General features: G+C 35.8%; 1 protein-coding gene across 3 annotated transcripts in view; it reads right to left on the reverse strand.

The window, feature by feature from the left end:
• TMEM161B (transmembrane protein 161B) overlaps nucleotides 1–18,187 on the reverse strand; it is a 38,408-nt gene that overhangs the window by 10,005 nt on the left and 10,216 nt on the right. For all 3 annotated transcript variants that reach the window (XR_015280798.1, XR_015280797.1, XM_086868737.1), the window contains exons 3-8: nucleotides 16,518–16,598; nucleotides 12,082–12,179; nucleotides 10,262–10,418; nucleotides 5,015–5,166; nucleotides 4,430–4,490; nucleotides 2,546–2,686 (exon numbers count right to left, since the gene is read on the reverse strand). Coding sequence is in view for 1 of the 3 variants with exons in the window: in XM_086868737.1 (XP_086724863.1) it covers nucleotides 2,546–2,686; nucleotides 4,430–4,490; nucleotides 5,015–5,166; nucleotides 10,262–10,418; nucleotides 12,082–12,179; nucleotides 16,518–16,598 (690 nt within the window). In the remaining 2 variants the exon portion in view is untranslated. The remainder of the gene's footprint in view (nucleotides 1–2,545; nucleotides 2,687–4,429; nucleotides 4,491–5,014; nucleotides 5,167–10,261; nucleotides 10,419–12,081; nucleotides 12,180–16,517; nucleotides 16,599–18,187) is intronic.

The raw sequence follows: 18,187 nt of genomic DNA on the forward strand, positions 1-18,187 counted from the left end.
AGATACTCAGATCAAAAAAAATACTGTATGAAACTGAACAACAAAAATAATAGTAGTACTCTTTAGTAATCTTTGAGTACACACAGAAGAATTTAAAAAGGGGATACAGTTTTTGGAATTCTCTTTGAAATTAATATCCTTCTTTATTTCTAAACTCCTAAATTTTCTTCTCTATTTTTAAACCCATTTTCCCAATAATTTTTCATTACTAAAATGAAATAAGAACAATTGAAGAGACTAGGTTTTTTTTTAGTGCAGTATTTCCTCACTAACAGAATCAGGTATGTCTCCACCCTCACAACAATGCTTCTGCACTATGATGAGGAAAAATGATGTAATCAGAAATTATTCTAAAGAACACAAGACCATCCTGATTGCAAACTATCGAACTTCCTGAAACCATTAAACTGCTTGCATGTTACAGAAGCAGTCATCACACACAGTGGTTTTGGTTTTTTTTTTTGGAACAGGCAGGAAGGCGGAAATACTCTTGATGCAGGCTCTGGAAAAGGAGGGAATGTGTATGAAAATTGTAAAAAATTGTTAAGAAGGCTCCAAATATATGCAGGGAAGGATACTACTGCCACAGAAAAAAAAATCAAAGCAGTTTTCAAAACCAAAAGGGACACCAGATGATTTTTATTCTGTTTACCCCAAACCAATGAACTTACTCCCTATACTCATAAAAAAGTCACGCAAATAATTTTGAACATAGTGAAGTAGTACTTGATCATTAACCCTTAAATTTTCAGCCTTTCTTTGGTCAATGTTCTCTGCAAAGTTAGGTGCTCCATTCCATTAAGGAATAGATTTTGTGTTGGGCTTTTTTGGGTTGTTCAGTTTTGGTTCTTTTGTTGGGTTTTAAGGGAGATTCTTGTTTTGGGCAGTTTAAGGGACATGGGGGCTTTTGATTTGATTAAGTTTTTTTCCTTTGGTTTTTGTTGTTTTTGTGTTTTGTTTAGTTGTTTGACTTTTTCTTTGCAGTTGTTTTGGTTAGGGTTTTTTAAGTAGAGTACATATTTAACTGCAGAAATAGATAGTGTTTTAGCACCCAACTTGGGGAGAGCTTTGCATCAGTGACACATCATCCTCATTTACAACACCCCTTTAGTCCCTACCAAACAACTGTAGTCAATAAATTATCTATCCATTAACAAAAATGCATCAGCAAGGACAAGTTATGTTCTTCAGGTTTATTAGAACCTATAACTTGAAAAATATTCTTGTCATGGCTTTGCCTAATTATATGGATATCTTATCAAGTTTTAATCAATTTAATGTATTTTTCACTCTGTTCCAGTTGAATAGTCAAAGTGTTGGTGGGCTTCCAAAAATAATTCAGTGGTGTTGAACAAAGTTATCTTCAACAACCAGTTCCAGTATCCTCTAAAGAAGTTAGACAAGTTTTAATTTTCATAAGCACACTTCAATGGATATTAATTGCCTTTCAGGTCTTGATTAATGGATTTTTGTTTCAAAGAGTTTGTATTTCTGCCTAGGATGTCATGTCCATTGATCAAGGAAAATGTTGGAATACTTACAAAAAAGACACAAAGAATTTTAAAAATATTGAGAACCATAAAAATTAAGAACTAAGTAGTTTATCTATCTGGAAAGAAGAGACTAGGAAGTGACTCAACCACAGTCTATTCACAGACAGAAATGTAACACCAGATAAAACTAGCCAGTAGCTGGCTGCTATACATGGAAAATACACTGATTGCAAGTGTACTTGTTTATAAATTTACCAAGACTGATAGATTCACTTCAAACAGATTAATTTTTAAGCTGAACATTCCTGAAGGTAAAGAAAAAAAAATGCAGCTTGAACAAAAATTATTTTCCTATGGGAAAACATAATGGTTCTCTTAAGAAATTTACCAGACTGAGTACCCACACTGCTCTATGCTGCAGAATCTGTTATTATCATGTATTAAACAACAAGTCAAGATCTCTGAAAGTCACTTGGAGTTTCAGCCTCTCAACCAGAGAATGCTCAAGAGAAATAGTTAAACTGGACAGAACGTTTTACTACCAAATGGAAGGATGGTTGAAAATGAAAATATTCCTTTAAATTGGTATTAACATATGACCTTATTAAACCTTATTAAAAATTCTGGGTCATTTTTGGATTTTATCCTATGTTAGATTTATTTAAGGAATAACGTCCACCTGGAAGCATGGGTGAAAAAAAACAGTCTGTGGTTGTACTTGTACTTCCTGAAGGTTATCTTAACTTCCAGAAAGATGTGATGGGGGAAAGAAAGCTGGACACAGAGACATTCATGGTGGAGCTCTTGCAGGAGGAAAGGAAAGCTCCTTTAATTGGGACTCTTAATTACAAGGCAAGGGATGTAACAGACTGGCAGAGCACAGGCTGAGCAGAAAGTGGCAGGTGGCAAATCTGCTCAAGATATGAAAAGCAGGCAGCAACAGAAGTCTTAAGTTACTACCTTCTTGTTGGAATAGTTTGCTTTGTTTATTTTTAGACATAAAAGATTTAAGATTGAGTAGCATATACCTATTTGCATATATTTTTTCTTACTGTGTTATTTTTTCTGTTGCTAAATTCAGAGCATCCAGATGCATCTGAGCCAGTCGCAAGCCAGGGAATGTCAAAAAAGCACCAATAAGTGAACACAGAACAGCCAGGAACAATTTGAAGGTTAGTTTGGACACAGGACCCCTAAAAGAAAAGAAAGGAAATAAGCATTTTCTTGGGGAGGAAGTTGAGGGAGTGGGGAAGTATCAGAGACTATTTTCAACCCAACAGTATCTAACATTTAATAAAAAAGCCAACAGTATTCTATAGGCTTCCTCCAGAATAACAGCATTATTGAAAAATAGTAACAATCAGAAATCATAATTTTAGAAAATACTTTCAAAACCAAACCAAGTCACCTATTTCTTTCCTAGAGAAACAGAAAACCTAATTTACTGAATGTGAGATGTTAATTTGTTAGTAGAGAGGAAAATAATAATAATTTTATATTATAATTAACAACAAATTATATGATAGAAATAGCTAAAATAGAATGAACTTCAGGATTGTGTTTTTAAGGAGAACAGATGTCTCACAAGTTTAACTGCTCAAAGACAAAATGGATACTTTATTCTACTATTATCCACTGCAAATCTCTGTCAAACTGTTATTACTGCAGTTTTTCACAGATTTATGTGAAATCTACATGGGGCATTAACATGTCTCTTCCAAGTGATTAGTATTGTGTATTAAAAAAACTACGTGAAAAATATCCATGATCAACCAAATCACATAATTAATTACATAATAAACAAACACAGGATAACACAAAGCAAAAAAAACAACAAAACAAAATGCTCAAACAAACAAGAAAACATCAGTTACAGTGAAATGTAACTAGCAGATTAAAGAGGAACAAAACCGTATCTAGTGATTCAAACGACTTTCAGATTCTTTCATAATTTGTATCACATAAACCACCAAGAGACATCATCATCAACTCAGCTGCTGCTAAAAAAGGCAAAGCACTGCAGTAACTAAACTAGTGTTTGTTTATAACTAAACAAACACTTAACATGAAAATGAATACAGAAGTTAGTGACCCCAGGAAAGCAGATTGAAGAAAGGCTAAGAAACACATGGGATTCAGTTACCAGTGTCCCATGAGTTTATTCATAAATTGCACTAATCTAGTTTGAGGAAACTTCTGTTCCCCAAAAATAAAGATACACCATGGCTTCTGCATGGTACTTGAGACCCACCAAGCAAGAAGTTCAATGCTCCTAGTGATGAAATTCTCCCTAAATTTTAGCACACATGTATAAGGTACTGTAAGAGAAATCCATTTTGCAATATACAAAGGGTGCCTATGACAGTGTCTGTGTTTTTATATAAAATCACAAGCTATGGCATGTTCCTTCAACAGTCCATATAAGGCTTGGATGTCCTGCAGCAACCAGGTGTTTTTGTGTGATAGGAACACAGCTAAACCTGAAAACGGGACTGAACAACACAATTTATCCCTAATGCAAACTTTAACACAAACTCCATCTTGTAGCTTTTGCATACTCATCCTCTTGCATGCCACAGGAATGACAAAAAATACTTATCTATTTAAGCAATCCTTGCTGAAATGAAATACTGTGAAAAAAAGTATTTACAGTTTTGAACTTTTGATTTTATGAACTACAATCAAAATGTCAGAAATTATCTCCATATTAAAAACTTTAATGCAAGTTTAGTTATTTGTGGGTACTTTCAGATCTTGTTATTAACTTTTTTAAAATGTTGTAGGGATTAAAACCATGTACAAAAGTAAAACATGTGTCAAAGGCTTCCTAAGAAAATCCAAATGGTTCATAAATTCACATAAAAACAGACAAGTTATAAATACACAAATAAACAGGCAAGTGTATTTCCAGAAATAAGGGATTCCTTATTACTTACTGGGATTCCAAACCTTGTTTTTCAAGAAACTGCATAGCACTTTCTGAGAAATTTGAGAATCCTGCAGAGACACATATATTTATTTTATTACAGTACAAATGAAGAATCCCTTTCGTGAAATAAAATGCTGGGTTAACAAGTCATCTTTCAAACAATTTTTCATATGTCTAGTAGAGCTCTTTCATGTGCTAATTAGTTGGCCACAACACAATAAAGCTTTCATTAATATCTTCATATCTGCAATATTTCAACATTTCAGAAAGGTGAAAAAAAAAACCTTTTAAAATTCTTCTCCAGTACGGGAGCTACACTTTACTATGAAAATCAAAACAGGCTAAGCCTATAACTGGAAGGCAAATACAATTAACAAAATCAACAAGCTAGGCAAAGATTACACTATTTAAGAGAAAGGCAGGAAAATATACAGGATATTATTCACAATCTTCATTACAAAGCAAATTTTCTTAGAAGCATATGACTTAAACCATTCATAGTAACACAGATTTTCTCAAAAACACTGGAAATAATTTTTTTTCAGATCATGCAATCACTACAGCTGTTTCAGACACTAAAGAAAGGGGTTACCTGATTCTAATCCAAACTCTAGATAGTTTTCTGTCACAATAAGTATTGCCATTGCTTTCACAAAGAAGAAAAAACCAAAGGTGACACAGACTGATCTTTCACCTCCATCTTCAACTTTGAAATAATGGGTAGTCAACGAAAACAGTACCTTACTATGTAAGAAAAAGGTCAAGGAAAATTAATTTTGTGCAGTAACTATAACTAAGAATTATAATCTTGTATTTTGGTCATCTACACCAAGGCGGTGTAGATGCACTATGATGTGCATTTATTTCTTTTGAAGGTAATATGTTTTCAGCCAATTTCAGGTTAAATTACAGAACACATTAAAGAATAATAATCACATAGTAGCCAGGAATACTCTGGAGTAGAGTTTTGATCTAGGCTTATCTATAGTATGAAAGAAGACACATGAAAAAAATGAACTTATGTTTCTCTCCTTTCGGATATAATTATTTTATTTGGGAAAAAAAACCTTTAAGATCATGTCCAACCATCAACTTAACACCAATAAGTTCACTACTAAGCCATTTCCTCAAGCACTCCCAACTATGCACACACTTGAGACTTTCAGCTCAAAGAGAGTTAAGACAATAGCATAGCGAGTCCTATCTAGGAAATAAAAACTTATCCCATCTTCACCTTGGAAAAACAGTCTTAAAACCCCCTCTGTTATCTGGTATGATATATCAAATCCTTTTATCTGGACCCACTGTCTCAAAGACAAACATTTAAGGCATCATCTGCTCTATTATCAGGGTGCTTTAAAAATATCTATTAAGTATTCTTTTTTTCACATTTCTAGATTGGTTCTAAACTGAAACATATTAGGATAAACTTTTTATGATACACTGCCAACTCTTATCACTATGAACTGCAGCTCATTATCATTTAAATGGTAGGCAATACGAGTCCAGATTTAAATAAAGTATTTGGAGGTAACTCCAAACATTAAATGATCTGAAAAAAGAGAAAAAAGAAAAACAGGTGTAATCTGTACCGCTTTCTTCCCCCACTATACAGTAACATAGTTGTATTTGCCCATTTCTAATATTGAAAGAATATGTAGAGTACATGAGAACATTTTTGGGGTTATCTATTCAATAAAACATTTGAACAACTGTCAGTCTCTCAAGAAAGTATGATTATGCAATACTACACTTCAACAGGCAACATACATTTAACATACGCACTGCTGAATTCATGTATATGCAGAGTGATCCTAATATGCACAATGTGTTCTAAGGACAGCATCTAATAATTCTAATCTCATATAGTAATCACCTTCAGACCCCTCTATACAGAAAGAACTGATACATCAAAAGGAAGACTTAACTCACCCCAAAAAGAAGTACGTAATAGATCAAACAGACTGTTCTGGAAAGCTTTGTCTCTCTAATAACATATGTTTAAACCAAGTCTCTCTTTACAGCTAGGGATATTAATCACAAACTGAAAATACCCTGAAGTTATACAAAGGACTTCATAACGGTTTGTGATCAACAATCCTAATCTATCATCAGATTTATGTCTCCCTAGATACTTCGTGACTTCAAGTATGGTGCCTGAAAGATCTGGAAAATCCAAGGAGGAAAAAGAAAGCATATTAGCAATAAATCACAATTATAGTGCAGATTCAGAACTCAATAAACAGATTCATGATTATGCAAACTACACATGACTGAAACCCTCTTTTACTTAAATAATCAGCACTGCTTCTGTTTCTGGGTTGGAGAAAATTGGAACACTATGGCTTACTTCATCACTTCCTTCCACTGCAAGACCTATATTCAGGATCTACAGAAAGAATAATTTGGGAGTATTTAGTGATAAGTTTATAGATTGCCTACACCAGCTCCCATTTCATTAATTTCTTTTGGCCACAAGAGGCATTTTAGAATTGTATCATTTGTATATTGTATATAGTTGCAGGCACTGTAGAATTTACGTTATACCCTTTTACAAAAATAATTTTATTTTTTAAACTGCTGCGATTATGGAATTCTTGAATTTTATAGTTCATATAGTAAAAGTGAAAAAGATCCATCTTCTATTCCTACCAAAACACATTAAAACTGTGAATTCACAGAAGCAGAGAACATTTGGGTTGGACAAGATCATTCAATTCCTAGGCTTGCACAGCACAATTCCCAAGAATCACGTCATGTGCCTGACACCACTGTCCAAATGCTTCTTGAAATCTGTCAGGCTTGGTGCTTGTGACCACTGCCCTGGGGAGTCTGTTCCTGTGGCCAACTGCCCTCCATGTGAAAACCTTTTTCCTGATATCCAACCTAAACCTCCCTGACCCAACTTGAGGTCATTTACTGGAGTCCTGTCACTGGGCACCACAGAGAAAGATCAGTGCCTGCCCCTCCTCTTCCCTCCTGAGGAAGTTGTAGGCTGCTATGGGGTCTCACCTCAGTCTCCTCTTCTGCAGGCTGAACAGACCAAGTGACCTCAGCCACTTGGTCTCCCACACCTTCATCACCCCTGTGGTCTCCTTTAGATGCTCTCCAATAGCTGAATGTCTTTCTTAGTGCAGGACAATACCCTCCCTTGCCTGGCTGACCATGCTGGGCCAGTTTGCTGACTGCTGACTCAAACCAAACTTTCTGTCAACCAGCTGCCCCAGGTCATGCAACCAACTGCTCCATGGCACTACTGTTCCTTAGTCTGTCCATACAATCAGGGTTACCCCATCCCAGGTGCAGAATCCAGCACTTTCCTGTGTTGAACTTGGTATGGTTGGTCATTGCCCAGACCTCTAATCTGTCGAGGTGGCTCTGCAGGGCCACACTGCCCTCAAGGGATATAGCAGCTCCTCCCAGATTTCTATCATCTGCAAACTTGCTTTGTATGCTTACAACTTTTCACCTCTTAATACACAGGCATGAAACAGAAGAAATACTTATTAGCAAAACACAAAATTGTTCTATATTTAATTTTGACATATCATGTTGACTGCTTTCTGTCAAAGATATGTAGGCAACCAAATTTTTCTGAATCTTCCTTTATCACAGAATCATTTCTAGCCTTGACACTGAATTAACAATTAGTTGAGTAGGTTTTAAGTACTCTCTGCATCCCAAAAGCCTGATGTCACAACACATGAATGGACCTCTTCTGAAATCTCATCTGACTAGGTTCCAGTGACCACAAGAATTGTTACCAATACCTATGTGTTATACCTCCTTCAACCAAAAAGCTGTAATGCCTGGAATAAGTTATGTTACTGTATTTATGGAGATGATAAGGCTAATACAAATTTAAGACTGTGCTTCCTGGTACTGCATCCTTCTACACTGCCACTAACTCCTCATACAAGTACTAAGCACAAATTCTAAAAGCTACTTGCACATTCACACTGAGATAAAAATCTTGCACTGACAGGCAACTTAAATATTTTTTAAAGTTTTGCTTTTGCTTTTGCATCAACTGATGACCAAATGAAAACAATGATAGGACAGAATACAAAACCACAGTAATAAACTGTTACTTTGGTGAATTTTCCTGTAATACATAATTCACAACTCTGTTTCACTTAGAATTACAATTACTATAGTGTTATTTAAATTGACTATTCCTGAGATACAAGAGATGAAGCAAACAGGGCATTGTCACCAATAAATCTAAGAGTACATTGTGGCTTTAGTATTAGAAGCTTGTTTTTCCACTAGTTCTATTAAACTCCCCCTCATCCTCAAAATCAGAGTGAAAGGTGTTGGCTATCACTTCTGATTTCTGTAGCTACCTCTTCCTCCTTCCTTCTGTGAAGACTAAACTAAAATTCCCAATTTCATACCAAAAAATAAAGCAAAGGATGTGCAGTAACAACTATGTACTACCTATACTATAGCTGTAATACAATTGAAAGGTAAACAGGAGATGGACACTGATTTTCTTCTCACAGCAGACTAGAAAAACCACCTTTTGGACCATGGTACATCAAATGGGAAATACCTAATCTGGAAGCATGCTACTGACATTCTTTTTTCTAGATGTGGGTTGACTTTCTCTTCTAGCAAGTTTTTACAAGGAAAAATTCTGGAAAATTCTATCCTTTATACTTCAGTCTACTTAGAAAAAAGCTCCTGTCCATACTATAAAGGCAGGACACATTTTAGTAATTATGAAGGACATGCAAGCACGAAGCACATTCATAACTCTTAGCCAAATGTAACCAAACATTAGAGTTCAAGGTTTTACACAACACCACCAACTACAACTATTACAAACCAACTGAATGAACCACAAGACATTAACAATCTCTAAAGAAGAACTAGCATTTATACAGGGGAAACAATTTTGAATATTCAAGAGGTTTATCAACTCTAACTTAGTGCTTTATCTGTTCTCAGTTGCTGAAGGAGCAGAGGAGCTGTGGCAAATCACTTTCCAGTTCACTTTTCTATAATCTGCACTCTTACAAGCCCTTACTCAATTCCACTGCTTAATCCAAAATCCTATCTTTAAAATGCAACTTTCCTCCCTAAGATGTATGTCTGGATTCATATGTGGAATGCAATTAACTACCACGCAAGCATCTATGTCTGATACTGCCTTCTCCAGTAAAAAAAAAAATAAAAATTAACTGCTTTCTCCATAACAAAACAAACATTTTATGGTTTGATAATACCTGTTTCCTAATTACTCCACTCCTGTTTCCCTCAGTTTCAGAGGTGAGTTTAGCTTTTCACAGAGCTCAGTTCCTACAACTGTCTACATACTTTATTTTCTGTAAGAATGCTTTTAATGTATTTTAAATTTATGAATTCATGCATGTATTTTTGCAATAAAGTAGTATACACATCACTGTAGTGTTTTGATCAGGAAATATAAGATTAAACATACTGAAAACAAAAATGCACACAATTTCCAAACTTCTTCAAAAGCAGTACTTTCTGTAACATAGTACATGTAACTATTTTGGATTGCCTAACTGAAAAAAATCAAGTTAGAACCACTACATACTACAGGTGAGCACTAACTATATTTGCATACGTGTATTTTTCTCCTAAATGGTCTGGTATTAATGTTATGAAGCAAATGATACCAGCATTTTCAAAGAGTATGTACAGCATATACATTATTAAACAATGGCATTAGCTTATGGGATCCTTTTTCCAAATGCTAAATATTTTTGTATCCCACCCATCAATGGCACAGAATTTTATACAAATTGCAGAATGACATATAACTATTTGCAACAGGTAGAGGGGGAATTAACAAAACAGAAAAGGATACACTGCAAAAGCCAAGACAAGCAGACACCACACGATGCTGATATTCATTTCTTGAGAAGGCTTCATAATGCTGTAATAGGCTTCTGTCACCACATACACAACTGTAGCTGCAACAGTGAAATCCACCAACCACTGATATTCTGGAAAGTAATGCAATGCTGAAAAATATAAGTTTGTGAAAGTTAAAGGTGTGTTTTAAGGCAGTTACTGATGTATGTAGAATGGAGTAGCAATTAAAAGAGGTTTTTAATTGTGTATTAAGTATGTTAAAGTGAAATTTAGGTAGACTCAGATCAACCAAGCGAAATGCAACAACAGTGAAAAAGTTACTCAACAATGTGAACTTTATTTTATACTTCTGTCATCCAATACTTGATTACTACTGAAATTTATAAGGCTATGATGTTTTCCTCTTATCACCTCAGCTTTTATACATTAACATCCTCAATCAAAAAAGCTTAATTCAGATTTCACAACAAAGAGATTAAACAGTTTTCCAGTAGAGCCTGGCTGCAATTCCAGGTAAGAGGATTTGTTTTGACCCTTTGTTAAAGATTAAAATCTCACCGTCTGTCAATTATATTACAAATAAACTGTTCTTTTAATTTACAAACCCCACCATCTGAGATACTGATGGTTTGCTCATCAAGATTTTGTTAATACATCCTATAAAGCAGTAACTGTTGTGTAAAATAAAAATAACCCTAAAAATTCCAGGGATCATACTGTGTTGCATACAGGCTGTGTGTTTTGGACAGAGCTCCCATAGGTGTTGGAAACTGCAAAGAACCATTTGTGACAATACAAATTGTCCATCCCAAACACCTTCCCTACATTTACAATTTGAAAACAGAAAAACATTACTCAACGTTAACTTGCCTACAAGCTACCTGTTGGCAAAGATATGAAATTGGGCAAACAGGTATTTCCAAGTCCTGTACTTTGAAATAACAATCTGGTTAGATTTACAAACAAATTGTATATATAACTTTTCAAACACAGTCCAACCCTATTCTGTATCACTCAGGTTGAGAATTGACTACTATAATTTCAGGAAAGTAACAACAACTGAAACTTGTGAATGCTTTGTTTATTTACTTCAGAAACTTCATTTCTATTACACAAATGCTGTCTCCTATAATTTAAGCTGAGTAGTCTCCTGCACAGGAATACGCATCCTTTCTTTCTATATTTATCCAGAGAACACATAAATACAAAAACATAGGTAGGAAAAAAATACGTATCACATACATACTCATATATGAACTTTCTGTAACAGAATGACTGTGATTCAATAATCAAAAATTAGCATCTAAAAACGTAGTACCTTCCAAAACATTTAATACTGCATATTTCTGAACTGTCACTTATTGTTTTAAAGCATTTTACCTGAATGCTTGAGATGTATGGCTGAAAGGGTTTAGGTTCCAATGCTACAGCACATTTCCTATTTTAGATGAGCAGAAAGTATGACTTGACATCTGCCAATTGTTATTTTCTTGCACAAAGCTAGAAACTCTATTTTGAATAGACTGTGATGTGATTCTTGCAGTGTTGTATCATATTGCTATGGACACCAGATACAACAGCTGTGCTTTATGCTGGATTTCGTTGACTCATCCCTTTCCACAACACTGCCATGAAAAGTCACTCATGAAGACTTAAACCCTACTACCTGCTTTCTCATTTATGACCAGTTTTGCTTCTATTCAGTCACTATCTACAAAAAAAGAGATATTTACGCATTAATTACAAATAAATACTTGATAGAAAGAATCAGGATATACTGGAAATAATATATTATTGTTTGCATACTCTTACCAATAGTGTCCCTTTCTGTTACAGATTTTGTTTCCAGATGAAGATCAATATCTTTTGGAATGGTTAAGGGTTTGTTTTCAATATGACCATTGTATTTTCTGTAAAATAAATAAATAGATAGTACAAGCATGGATATGAAAAAATAGATTTTTTCAATATACAATGACATTTCAAATTTTAGAAAAATGCAGAATGCTTTTTTTTCCCAAATACAAATATTTTTATGTCTCTAGCTAAAAGTAGTACTTCAAATTCAAATCTTGGAAAACAACCAGGTACGTCAATAGCTCCTAGCTATAACTTCACTCTGACATCATACTGTGGTATGGATTTAAATGGCTTCCAGTTGCTCCAGTCTGAGTATGTATTGGGTCAAGATCCAGCAGGCAGTATTTATTTTGGCCCACTGGTTTTCTTTATTCAGAGCTACAGGGTGTTCCCAAGGTCAAATAAAAAAAAAAACCTGCATTAGTCCTTCTTGTCACAACAAGCAGGTATATCGCATCAGCTGGACTAACCTAGATCCTTGAAAGGTCCAACCTACTAGCCACCAAGCAAATGCAATTAAAGGTATCTAATCTAAAAAGGTGTGTATTTAGAACAAAAGGCACTTTTCGTCAGGAGCTCTCAAACTATACGAATATGATCTTCGCTTCCCTGAAATTAAGTCACACTAGTAGACTTCAAATTAAAAACTCCAGCCTGCTCTTAAAAGAATATTAACAAAACTAGAGAATTTGGTCTGGTAGGTCAGCATTACTAACTAATGTAGAACTTCCCTCTCCCACTGTTTTAAAAAAAAAGTAAATCATTAAAGGAGGTCAGAAGTTGTTTTGTTAGATTAAAAAATCAAACCTAAAACTTAAGACCTGTTAAAGTCTAGAGGGAAACAACAAACTGCCACATTTTAGAATACCACCTCTGAAATTAGAAAAGGAGAGGTAGGTTTTCCATAGAAAAACAAATTATTGGGATATAAGCATTAAAAAGAAATCAAATCAATCATGAACTTAGTTTTCAGGAATGCTTTCACCTCAGCTCATATGTAAGAGGAAAATACAAGCAGAAAGCATTAATAAGATCTTTCAGGTTATATTAATGATTAGTATAACCTGAAGCACCACAATTTTAATGTACAAATTGTAGATAGGAATCTAAAGCATTACTCAAAAAATTCAGTTGTGTGAATCTACACAAGTCCCCAACACTGCCCAAGGACTAGACTACCTGCAAGCTCCCATCTATTTCCCTTCCCCCAGCTGTACTCTGAATATTTTACTACTGCCTGTATCCAGGAGAACTATCATTTTGAGTGAGAAGAGCATTTTTACCACTGAAGCCATTTCAGATCAAAAAAACTTGGTGTTGCTACACTTCAGTTTTCCCAGGGGCCGTACAATCCAAGAGGCACAGACAGAACATACCCAGGATCACTGAATGCTTTAGTTCAAAGTAATTCACAGTAGCTATGGACCTTTTCATTAGCCTAACAGTTTCATATAGCATGAAGTATTCTGAAGCAGATCTGCCTAACATTCCTGTGTTCCTAAAGCCTACAGCATAATATACTGAATTGTAATGTGCACTGAATAAAATTAACTAAGATTTCCCACTACAGCTGTTTCTAAGACAAATTTTCAGGCAAGCTCCTTGTATATCCTTTAATATTTTATCTTTAAATTAGTTCAGACTGGGAGTGTATTTAAGGAGCAGGTATTACATTTTGCAAGACTATAGGCTTGACAAAGAAGATTCTTTATCTTGAAAAGTATTCTTTATCATGGGGAGTATCAAACAGATGCATCCTTATTTCTTCCACACTATCTGTTTCACATCTCCTTGTTGAGATGACTCACAAGCTGTACATTCCATTCTAATCTAATGAATCTAATGAATTAGATCAACCTAATCAGTAAATCCAAACCAACTCCACAGGAACAATTCCCACTTAACTATGGTTCTTCCCAAACAAGAGTCACTTCTTTGAAGGACACAGAGGTATGTTTATTCATTAAAAAATATTTTATTATTCATTCAGCTGTTAAACAAGCAAAGCAGAAAAAACGTTGTTTAAGCCTCCACATTACAGCTTTAGCTTCTTTGACGTTTTATTTTCCCCTGTGATTAACATTCACCCTGATACAATCACCTACTACTACTATTGGAAAAGACTGGCAAGGCTGAGGAAAGGCAGTAAGAACAAAATACAATTATTGTTTGGCAGTGCAATTGTGTTTTTCAGTTTAATGCTCTTATGGGTGGATTTTACCTTATAATTACATAATTAAAGTTATTTCACATATGAATAAATATCACTAATTAAATGGGCAATTATAAATTATGATCTTATTCAGCATTATTTTGCCTCATTTTTGTCACAGAAAACTCTTAAGAAGAGATTCTTCAAGGGATGTTGCAAAAAAAAAAAAAAATAAAAGAATACGACTTTACAGGGAACAACTTAACCCAGAGAATGGCGGTGAATGATGCTGCATCCAGCTGGCAGCTGGTCACTGATAATGTTCCACAAGGCTCAGTATTGGGCCCTGTCCTGTTCAAGTTCTTTGCAGATCATCTGGACATGGGCATGGAAGGCACCCTCAGTAAATTTCCAAACAGTAAGTTGGATGTGAGTGTTGATCTCCTGAACGGCAGGAAGGCTCTGCAGAGGGATCTGGACAGGCTGGATCGATGGGCTGACACCAATGGCATGAGGTTCAACAAGACCAAGTGCTGGGTCCTATGCTTGAGTCACAATAACCCCATGCAGTGCCACAGAATGGGGCAGAGTCACTTGAAAACTGCCCAGTAAAAGAGGATCTGGGGCTGCTGGTTAACAGTGGCTGAACGTGAGCCAGAGTGGGCCTAGGGAGCCAAGAAGACAAGAACACTGGGGCTTGTGTCAGACAGTGGGGGCAGCAGGACCAGGGCAGTGACCGTATGCTGTACTCAGCACTGCTGAGGTCGTTATCTCTAATCCTGTGTTCAGTTTTAGGCCTCTCACAAACAGAAAGACCATTGGGATGCTGGAGCAGGCCCAGAGGGCCATGGAACTGGGGAAGGGCCTGGAGTACAACTTTGATGAGGAGAGGATGAAGGAGCTGGGGGGGGTGGTGCTCAACCTGGAGGCTCACAGGGAACCCTCTTGTTCTGTGCAACTGCCTGAGGGAAGGCTGTAGTCAAGCGGGGGAGAGTCTCTTCTCAAGGTTAACTAGAGGCTGGATAAGGGGATATAGCTTCAAGCTGTGCCAGGGGAGATTCAGAATGGATCTCAAAAGGAATTTTGTCATGGAATTGGAACAGGTTGTCCTCCCTAGGAAGTGTGTGGTGAAGTCATCATCCCTGGAGGTCTTCAAGGACTGGATGTGGCCCTTTGGGCCATGTTTCAATCTACATGTGATCAAAGGTTAGACTAAATGATCTCAGAGGTCTTTTCCAACCTAAATGAGGCAAGTAAGATTGCTAACCATGCTGCTTAAGAGCTAGGAACAAGGAGGAAAAATTACATTAAGATTAACAGATTATATGAGCAATGCAGAGATTAATTCAAATCTTAAGATTTACAAGAGAGTTCATACTGGGCTAGAAGAAACAGAGCCAGAGCAAACTTCCTGTGTTGCCAAAAAGAAAATTGTAGTGTGTTGTTTGGTTCTAAACAAATTCAATTTAAAAAAAATTCATCAACGTGGCCAGCTCCACCACCTCAAGATGTCTCAGCTCTTGATGCAGCTGTACTTCTGGTATGGCTATTCAGAACTTAATGTCTGAATACTAGAAATCTATTTCCAGCTTAAGTTGATGGACAGATATTCCACCCCCTCAGTTGTCTTTCCAAAGATTCAACAACCTCAGCTCTTTTAGCCCCCTTGGGTAAGACTGACTGTTTCCTGGATGATCCTAGCAGCTCTGTTTACCTGTTCATATACAAAATTAATCTTTCTTGAACACAAATGATCAGAACCATACACAGTAATCCAGATAAAGTTCTACATTGGTGTCTTGTCCAAGAGGATTAATATTTCCCTCTCTCTTCACTAGAAAAATTTCACATAATATATCCTAGGAGCCCATTTACCTTTCTCACAGCCGTGTTGAGAGAGGTGGCTCACAGTAATCCTATGTTGAACTAGTAAATCTTTCTACTCTTGCTCCAAGATGATTGAAAACAATCCTAAGACTTGTTGCCTCAGTTTTTATCTAAATGCATACATTCGGTAAAAAAGCTTGCTATCAAATTAGCATCTCACAGACCATTTTGTGGACGGAAATTAACCAGTTCTGTACCACTTGGGAATGTCCAACTCTGTTAAACTGTAAGAACACGTTTTGGTAAAGAACTGTGACAGTCAATGCAAGCAGAGCAGTTTTGGTGAGCCATATCACACTAAAAAAAAACCCAAAAGGTGGGGGAAGACGAGCTTAAAACAAGTATTTACCTATCTTTTTTACTCTTCCCTCTTTGCTTCCCTGCAAGAATCCGCAGTTCTTCTTCAGTGGGATGTTGATACCACCGTAAGCTAAAGAAAAAGAAAATCTTAAGTAAAACAATACCATTATTATCAATTTAGAGCATGACTATTAAAAAAATGTATCACAACACAGATTTATATACTAAGACACCTGTCATTTGTCACTCCTTAGCAAGGCCCCTTTGTGTGCCAGTACCAACCCTGCCTGAATTGAACAAATAGGGTTCACTTCTCTTCAGCAAACAAAGTATTTATACATAATTAGAAAGCTTTGCCACTTTGTCATTCACATGAAAACCATTCAATTCTCAAAACACCAACTTTTAAATATATCATCAAATACTGCAAACACAGTTATACAAGGTGGAAAAGTTCACTAGAATAATTATACCACTACAATTACTCATCAGAACATATTCTAAACAACTTAATAAAGTATATTATATCCCCTCCAAACCAGGCAGTTTTCCAGAATTTGAAATAGATATTATCTAATAATCATTACCAGTATTTCTTCTTAAGCAGAGTAAATTGTAATATCACCATCCCTTTCCTTAAACATCTCCTCCATAGTATCTTCAGCTGTTACTAGAAAAAATGCTATTAAAAAAATCACTGATTTAACATGTAGTTGACATACATGTTTTTCCACTTTCACAGATCAATGCAGCATTCATTGCTCATTCATCTAAAAGGCAAGAAATGGCATAGAAATTCTGAAGAGGACAAGCAGAGATGGTCAAGTGTCTAAGACAGCATATTTTACCTAAATCTCTAAGGATGGCAAAAACCTTAGTAGCTGAAACAAGGCCTTTCCCACATTCAACAAGGGAAGGTTACTGTCCAGATGCAGGAAGGATGTCACTATGATCTCCACTCAGAAATGTTGAGGCAAAAGAGACCAAGTATTAACAAGAACAGACTTGAGAAATATGTGTGGAAGTAGAAGTCCACTAATTGTCACCCATGGTAATGCAGGTCAACACAGAGATGATAAAGGAATCCACAAACAACACTTCACATTAAGAAAACTTCAAGTAGGACCATTCAAATACATGTTGGTTAATTAGAGATGATGTCAGATTCAATTTCAAAGTTACCAAAGGCAAAGTCAAACAATCTCAAGCCATTTGATAACATTTGATTCTCAGCTCTGTTTTAGAAAGACTTCCTTCATCTTGGGAACTCTTCAAGAGAAGAGCATGCTAGTACCAGCCAAGAGAACATTCTATTATATTATATTCTATTCTATCAACTTCTATTCTCCACATGATCTAAAGCAACTGCGAAAAAGCAGATATCATATTTTGTCATTTACCACATCATTCTGATCTGAACTTGGGATGCTAATGATGAAAGCCACCTATGCAGTAAAGAATTTTTTCAAAATCTTTCCTGCATAGACAGAGAAATAGTACCTAATACAGCAGCACAGACAAAATTCTTGTTCTGTGTAGCATGCTAACACAAATCAACCCCCAAATTGGACCACAATTTGCTTCTAATTATACTACAAAATGACACTGCAAGTGATACCTAATTACAACTAATAGGATAAAGAGTTTTGGTATTTTTCAGTTGATAAACCCTACAGACCTTGCATTTAAAATCTCAATACCAAGAGATTTGGGCAAACA

Source organism: Cyanistes caeruleus, chromosome Z (assembly GCF_971803275.1).
Source record: "Cyanistes caeruleus chromosome Z, bCyaCae1.hap1.1, whole genome shotgun sequence".
In the NCBI taxonomy this organism is placed as follows: domain Eukaryota; kingdom Metazoa; phylum Chordata; class Aves; order Passeriformes; family Paridae; genus Cyanistes; species Cyanistes caeruleus.